Source organism: Dipodomys ordii, unplaced genomic scaffold (assembly GCF_000151885.1).
Source record: "Dipodomys ordii isolate 6190 unplaced genomic scaffold, Dord_2.0 Scaffold101, whole genome shotgun sequence".
Classification (NCBI taxonomy): domain Eukaryota; kingdom Metazoa; phylum Chordata; class Mammalia; order Rodentia; family Heteromyidae; genus Dipodomys; species Dipodomys ordii.
The window spans coordinates 2970717-2979121 of NW_012267317.1; the positions used below are offsets into that span (position 1 = coordinate 2970717).

At 38.8% G+C, this 8405-nt stretch overlaps 1 protein-coding gene across 1 annotated transcript in view; it reads left to right on the forward strand.

The window, feature by feature from the left end:
- The first annotated feature begins 301 nt into the window (after window positions 1-301).
- Kmt2c (lysine (K)-specific methyltransferase 2C) overlaps window positions 302-8405 on the forward strand; it is a 157382-nt gene continuing 149278 nt past the window's right edge. Inside the window, exons 1-3 of the mRNA XM_013027213.1 lie at window positions 302-318; window positions 555-703; window positions 2295-2404. Of these exons, the coding sequence (XP_012882667.1) occupies window positions 302-318; window positions 555-703; window positions 2295-2404 (276 nt within the window). The remainder of the gene's footprint in view (window positions 319-554; window positions 704-2294; window positions 2405-8405) is intronic.

Genomic DNA, 8405 nt, shown 5'->3' on the forward strand with positions numbered 1-8405 from the left:
GATCTGTGGGAGTACAGTCTGATGAACACAGCTTGCAGTGTCATGCCTCTGGCCAGCAAAGAGACGATAAGAAAGTTACAGCTCACCTGTTCTGTGCCTTCTTTCCACAGTGGGTAGTTGGTTTTCATTTTCACTGGGCAGTAACCCTTCTTTACATAAATTAACTGCCACTTCTCTTATTCCAGTTCTCTTTTAGGATAAAGTACTTTAAAATTGTCTGATCAAGTTCTGTTTTAGAAATATTTATGTAAGGGCAAAGGAAGTACTCATTTTATGTGTTAAAACATGGTTCCTTTTTAGAATGAGTCAGTTTTTAAGGTAAATTTTAAGACAAGGGAAAAAAAATTTAGGGACACTTAGTTATTGCTTACATGAAATAATGACACCGAATTAATGTTATACTATGAATCATCATAACAGATGCAGACTAAAAGTTTTGACAATGTACCTATTAAATTGATTTGGCAGTATATTGTACTTAAATTGTTTTAAAATGAAATGTTTTCTACTTGTTTCTGTCTCACAGTTGTTATCTTATTTCACTTTGTTTGCAGAGAACGATCTCCTCAGCAGAATGTAGTGTCTTACGTCAGTGTGAGTACCCAGACAGCTTCAGATGACCAGGCTGGTAAATTATGGGATGAGCTCAGTCTGGTTGGCCTTCCAGATGCCATTGATGTCCAAGCCTTATTTGATCCTACAGGTAGGGGGCTCTCTTCAGTAATAGTTGTCTCTTGATTTGGGAAACATTTAAATTTCACACATCGTCAAGTCATTCAATAGTAAATATTTTGCATTCAGAAGTAAGTAGGATCATACAAAAGTGATCACTATTACGTATACCAGACTAGGTTAAAGAAAGTCTGGGGCTGGGAAGGTGGCTCAATGGTAGAGTGCTTGCCTCACATGCATGAGGCCCTGGGTTCGATTCCTCAGCACTACATAAACAGAAAAAGCCAGAAGTGGCACTATGGCTCAAGTGGTAGAGCGCCTGCCTTGAGCTGAAGAGCTGAGGGATAGCGCCCAGGCCTAAGAGTTCAAGTCCCATGACCCCATGACCGACCAAAAGAAAAAAAAAAAGAAAGACATTTGTCTGTGGGGTTGGAAGCATGGCTCAGTTGGTAGAGGGCTAGCCAGTGCATGAAAGTACCAGGCACTGAGTTTGAGTCATGTTTATCTAGTTTATTTAAGACCTGCCCAGTATTAATACCAGACTGGATCTTTGTAAATACTTATATTTACTCTGATGTAGGTAATATTGCCATGGATGCTTGATGGTTGAGGAAAGAGAAAATTTTAAAGGGATAGTATGTTTCCTGTGGGAAAGAAGGACAGCAGGACTTTGCTCTATGAGCAGTCCCTCACTGTGTGTGTGTTTTTTTGTGTGTGTGTGTGTATGTGTATGTGCGCGCGCATGTGCGCACACACCTGCCTGCTTATCCTAGGCTTCAACTCAGGGTTTGGGTGTTGTCTCGTAATTTTTTTGCTCAAGGCTGGCACTCCACCACTTGAGCCACAGCTACACTTTTTTTGTGGCTAATTGGAAATAAGAGTCTCACTGCCTTTCCTTCCTGGGTTAGTTTCAAACCACAATCTTCAGATTTCAGCATCCTGAGTAGCTAAGATTACAGGCATGAGCCATTGGGCCTAGTTTGGTCTTTATTTTTATTTTAACAGTGGAGTAACTCACACTTAGGATTTGGTGTTGTAGGGAATTTAAGTCAGTCTCATGTTACAGTTGAACTTCAGAGTGATTGATAGTGGTTCAAATGCTCTGTGGTGGAAAATTTAAAGACTGCGCTGTTAATGATAACTTATGTGTGCTTTTGCTCAGAATGCAAAATGTATGCGCCATTAATTCTCCATATATCCCTTTGTCATCAACGAAGTATTAAGTAATGTTTTTTCATTTACATAACGATATTAAAGCAGTAATATTTGAATAAGAATGACTAAACATTAATTTTGTTAAAGAAATAATCATTAGCATTATTTCTCAAACTTTCATATACATTAGAATCAAGGCCTGTCAAGTGTAGGTTACTAGGTCCCACCACAGGCATTTAGATTAAGCGGGTCTCGGTTCTGTCCTGAGATTCTGCACCCCTGCCTAGTTTCCAGGTTGGCATTGAGGATGCCAGGTCAGTCTGGACTGTAGCTCAAGAAAGGCTCATTTAATCCTACCACAGATACAGAATGCATTGTGCATTTACAGACTTGATTTTGAAGTTTGATGTCTCCATGGGTTGTGCTACCATTTTGACCTTTGTGTGTTTGCTCTTTTCCTGTTTCAGGCACTTGTTGGGCTCATCACCGTTGTGTGGAGTGGTCACTAGGAGTGTGCCAAATGGAAGAACCATCATTAGTGAATGTGGACAAAGCTGTTGTCTCAGGGAGCACAGAAGTGAGTAGAAGACACGTTTAAACTATACTTTCCTAACACTGACTGCATCCAACATATATAGTCCCTTGGACAAATTATGCACTAAATGATTACTATAGGAACTCAGAAGGTGGCTCAGTGGTAGAGTGCTTGCCTTGCACGCATGAGGTCCTGGGTTCGATTCCTCAGCACCACATACACAGAAAAAGCCGGAAATGGCACTGTGGCTCAAGTGGTAGAGTGCTAGCCTTGAGCTGAAGAGCTCAGGGACAGCACCCAGGCCCAGAGTTCAGGCCCCATGACCACCCCTTCAAAAAAAGATTACCATAGTATTGAGCTCTTCAAAATATGAAACTTGTAATTTATAGAATAATTTGTACAAACTACAACATCATAGTATGTTCAGCTACTCAATTTAAATCTTCAATGTTTTGCCCAGAAATACACATTTTTTGATATGGAATTACCTGTATTTATAGCCATGTGATTACTGTTTTGTTGTTGGCCAGTGCTGGGGTTATTTTTGGATAGGGTCTCTCGTGTCAGATAGGTTCTTTCCAGCATTTTGGATTTCAGTCTTTCCAAGTAGCTGAAATTACAAGCATGAATCACCATGCCTAACATAATTGTGAAGGTGGGTCTTGATAACTTTTTTCTATGTTCTGGTCTCAAACTACAGTTCTCCCAGTTTCTGCCTCCTGTTATTCCGAATAGCAGGAGGCAAAAACCACCAAGCTAGGCCATGTGGTTACTTTTAAAGAAACATCCTTTTTTTTTTTTTTTTTTTTGTGGGGCTTGAACTCTAGGCCTGAGTGCTGTTCCTGAGCTCTTCAGCTCAAGGCTATCCACTCTACCACTTAAGCCACAGAGCCACTTTGGCTTTTTCTGTTTATGTTGCTGAGGAATTGAACCCAGGGCCTCATACATGCAAGGCAAGCAATCTACCACTGAGCCACCTTCCCAGCCCCCGAATATACTTGCTATTCTAAAAATTATAATATTTCTTTATCAGTTAATCTTTTTGGCATTATCCCAAAGTGATATTGCATGGCCTGCCATTTTTCAGAGCTTTTATGTCTTTCTTCATGTGATTACAGAATAATGAAATAATTACCACTGTCTATAAAGGTAGGTAACTCTGTGAAGTGATACTGCTTAGTTACCTGCAAATTTTCTTTTAATTATTTTTTAAATTATCATAAGATAGTTGTACAAAGGAGTTTCAATTCAGCATGTCAGTTTATGAGTACTTCTTTCATTTTTGACAAGTCTCATGAGACAGCCTTCTTAAAGGAAGTTTAACATGGATATTTTAACCACAGAAACAATATAGGTAAAGTTTTCAAAAGTATTGATAAGAGAAGAACTTAGATTCAAGCAATTACCTCATTACTATTACATTAGCTTTTCTCAGAGTATCAGAATGACCTTATCCATGTAGTTAAGTAGCTGTCACCTTAAGAGACAAGTAAAAAAGGCAGCCCCTTCAACAAATGGTGCTGGGCCACTATGGACACCTGCAGGTGACTGACACTGGAACATAGTTCTCTCCTGTACAAAACTCAATCCAAATGAATCAAAACACTCAAAGTGATGAGACCTGAAACTTTTAATTATTACAGCAAATATAGGGAAATCCCTGGAAGTAGTAAGGATAGGCAGTTATTTCTGAATAAGATTCACTTGCTCTAAAATTGACAAATGGAGCTACATCAGCTTAGCAGTTTCTGCACAAGAAAAGAAACAATTTCCAGTACCAAGAGAAAAACCTACGAGTGAAATTCTTTACAGTTATTCAATAGATAAAAGATTAATATCCATAATATATAAAAAGCTCAAAAATTGGAACATCAAAAGGATAAGTAAACGGGCAGGAGAATGAGACAATTCTCAGGAGAAATACAAATGGCTAGCAGATAGATGAAGAACTGTTCAGTATCCTTAGCCAGAAAGGAAATGCAAGTCAGAACTACACTCAGCTCTAGTCTCAACCTAATTGGAATGTCAAGCATCAAGGAAACAATAACAAATGCTGGTGAGGATGCCAGGGAAAAAGGAAATTTCATACAACTACTGTGGAAGTCAGTATGGAATGTCCAACAACAAAATAAACACACCTTCCTTACTACTACCCACCATCCCAATATCGGGCATGTATCTGAAAAAGTGTTAATCAGTATACTGGAAAGACTCTTGCATACCTGTGTTAATTATAGCACTGTTCACCATACCCAAGTGGTGTAATCAAGTCTGACAACAGATGAATAGATAAAGAAGATGTGGTTATGTATACCATGGGATATCACACATCCACAAAAAAATGAATTATTTCATCTACAGGAAAATAGGTAGAGGTAGGAAAACATCATGTTGAATGAGAGAAGCCAAGCTCAAAGAGCCAACTATTGTTTTCGCTCATATGAAGAAGCTAGACTTATCAGTGGCTCCTGTCTGTAATCCTAGGTACTCAGGAGATCTGAGGCTTGTGTTTTGAAGCTAACCCTGGCGGAAAAGTCCATGAAACTTTTAATCTCCAATTAACCAGCCAAAGGCAGGAAGTAGAGCTATGGCTCCAGTGATAGAGTCCCAGCCTTGAGTAAAAAAGCTCATGGGCAGCACCCAGGCCTGGCTGAAGCCCCAGGATTAGCACAAAAAAAGTAAGGTGGAATGGTTAATGATGTTGAAATATAATACAACTATAGATGGCATGAACCTCAATGATAGCTGTTTATCAAGAGGAGCTGGGGGTGACAGGAAAGAGAAAGCAGTGGCAAAGATTATTTTGAGCAAAACATAGTGAATGCGTGTATCAGATACTATGGTGAAACTCCTTGGTGTGATTAGCACTGAATGAAGAATGATAAGAAAGTAAAGCAGGCTCCGATGGGATAGGAAACCAGAGAGGGGGCATGGATGAAGAGGGGAAATGGGAATGAATATGACCAACGTAGTTGGTTTGCATGTAGGACAAGGAAATCTGTTGAAATTGGGTTTTTTTTTTTGAGATTAAGTGATTACGTATATTTCGCAGTACTGTGGCCTAGTTATACTTAGCTGAAGTCACAAACACATTTTAACCTTCATAATGATATTCATCATTATCTTAATCTATAAAGCTGATGAACTCTGAGAACTTTAATAATAAAACTGTTTCTTCCAAGTCGGGTGATGTGTGCATTTCTTTCCTTTTGCTTACTATCAACTGTTCCCTCTTCCACTCTCATTCCCTCCCTCCTGTCACCACCTTTGAGTTGCTTAGTTCGTTCTCATGGATGTCCAGGGCAGCTGATGGACCCCTCTGCTGTATTTTTCACCATTTTCCACTGGTTCTGTGCCCTCCTCCCAGCTTCCCTCGGATGTGCACATGTATCTACCATGCATGAGGTAAAGAATAGAGTCATCTAAAAAATGATATGACAAATTAAGAAGAGGTCCTTTGTTTCTTTGTCTTTGGGATTCTTTTCAGTCTGTATATTATTTTATGCACATATGAGGAGGTGCTTGGGAATTACATTTTGGTGTTAGTCTTCCAAGACTGACCTCTTTTGGTTTTATTGTGTATGGGTATCTTGAGTCCTGTTTACTATCTCGTTGTGTTTTGAATATAACATCTGCATATTAGGGAGACCATGTGCCATTTGTCTCTTTGATCTTGACATATCTGCTCAATATGATTTGTTCTGGTTTCATCTATTTCCCTGTGAATGCCATTATTTTACCCTTTCTAATGGCTGTGTAAAATTCCATTGTATATAGGTACCACAGTTTTTGGATCCATTCATCTGTGGTGGGTCATCTGGGTCATTTCTTTATCTTGGCTATTGTGGACAGTGCAGCAATGAGCATGGAGGTGCTGCATGTGTCTTTGTTGTTGTTGAAATTGTTTTAAGATGGAGAATGGGATAGGAAAAGTGAAGAGAGACAGTGAAGTTAATTGGAATACATTGGTTATGTGTGTGTGAAAATGTCACAACAAACTCCCCTACCCCAAGCAACAAATGTATGTTATGCTAATTAAAAATAATACAAAGAGTAGTCAAATAAAGTTGGTGCTATAGCAAGTTGGAGATAAGAGAATCTCAAGCTTGGCACTGGATTGGTCTATCTAGAAGAAGGCACCTTGCTCTTCTCTTTTTGCCTTCAAAAAAAATCAAGTCAGAGTATTTGCTTTTAGAAATTTGATATTACATTTAAATGTGTTTGTTACCCGGTTTTCAGCATATAACGAAATTATGCATTATAAAGAACATGACCCGATAAAGATTGTGACACCAGATGAGAACATTATCTTTTGTTGACCACTTGACAGTGAAGGAACACAGTAAGGTAATGAACAGAGTCTCAAACAAACTTTGTGTTGTCAGATAGAACCAGAGGAATCAATGTAAACTCAGGGTGATTTTTGGTTTGGTTTGGTTTGGTGCATTCCTGGGGTTTGAACTCAGGGTTTGGGCACTGTCCAAGTATAGGACTCTACTGCCACTTGAGCTTTTAGGGAGATAAGAGTTCCATGGACTTCCTGCCTAAGCTGGCTTTTGAACCATGATCCTGATCTCAGCCTCCCGAGTAGCTAGGCTTACAGGTATGAGCCACCAACACCCGACTGAACCATGCTAATATTAGTGGGAAGGATAGTAAGGAAAAGTCTGTGGCTAAATCAGCACACTCTTCCTGCTCTTATGGTGATGGTTCATTTTCCTGAACAATTGCTTCTCTATTTGATAAATATACACATACCTGCATAGAACATCCCCAACCTAGAAGTCTGAAATGTTTCAACTTGAACTTTGAATGTCAACTAAATTACCAAATTATATGCATATAGTTTATATGAAACAACCCTTTATATTTAGATTTGGGTCCTGTTGGCAAAATATCTGTACATATGTAAATGCTCCAAAATCTGAATCTGAATAATGTAATATTGTAAATACTGAAATACTGTACATACTCCAAAAATCCTTAATCTGAAACACTGCAGGTGTCAGATATTTCAGACAGTGTATATGTGAAGTGTGCTTTGCTGAGGAATGAATTTGCTAAGTTGTGTTCTTATTCTGTATTGTGGAAGTGCTATCCTTTATACTGTATTTTTTTTTAATGTACTCTTCAACTCAGTTTTATTTAACAGCTGCATTACCTATAGTATTTGCATGTACAATTATACCATAATGATTCTTGTGAAATATAGATTCCTCCTTTCATTTATGTGCCTTTGTGTCCTTCTTTATTTAGTGTTGCCTTAATTTTTCTGGATATTAGGCAGTGTACTAATTTTGCTTTCATAGCTAAACATAATTTGGAAACTTCCATAAGAAAAGCAAATCTTTTTTACCTCTCATAATTTTACTCATTTCTGTCTTCTTTCTTTGTTGATGTTACGATGCCCTTTTCATGGTATTTATTCCTGGTCAATAAACTAGAATCATTCTTTTAATACAGTTTGCCTCATGACAAATTTTTATTTTTCTTTTGATTGGTAATTTATTGATTCTTTTCCCCACCCCCTTTTTTTCCTTCTCACCCCGCTTTTTTTCCCTCCTAATCCTTGGACTCAGGGCCTGGGCCCTGGTCCTGAGAGCTTTTGCTCAAGGGTAACGCTCTACCACTTGAGTCCACAGTGCCACTTCTGGCTTTTTTGGTAGTTCATTGGCGATGTCTCCCAGTCTTTTCTGCCCAGGCTGGCTTTGAATTGTGATTCTCAGATCTCAGCCTCATGAGTGGCTAGGATTGTAGGCGTGAGACACCAATGTCCCTTGTATTTCCAAAGAGTATTTTCACTGTATTTAGAATTGTATGTTAAAATGTGCCAGTTGGGAGAAGTGCATGATATCACTGAGCATAGATATTTATTCAGCTAATTAATTATTTGTTTATTTTGGCAGTACTGGGGTTTGAACTCAAGGCCTTGAACTTGGTAGGCAAGCTCTCTGTCGCTTCAGTCATTTCTTCAGCTCTGCCTAGTACCGTGTGTGTGTGTGTGTGTGTGTGTGTGTGTGTGTGTGTGTGTGTGTGTGTGTGT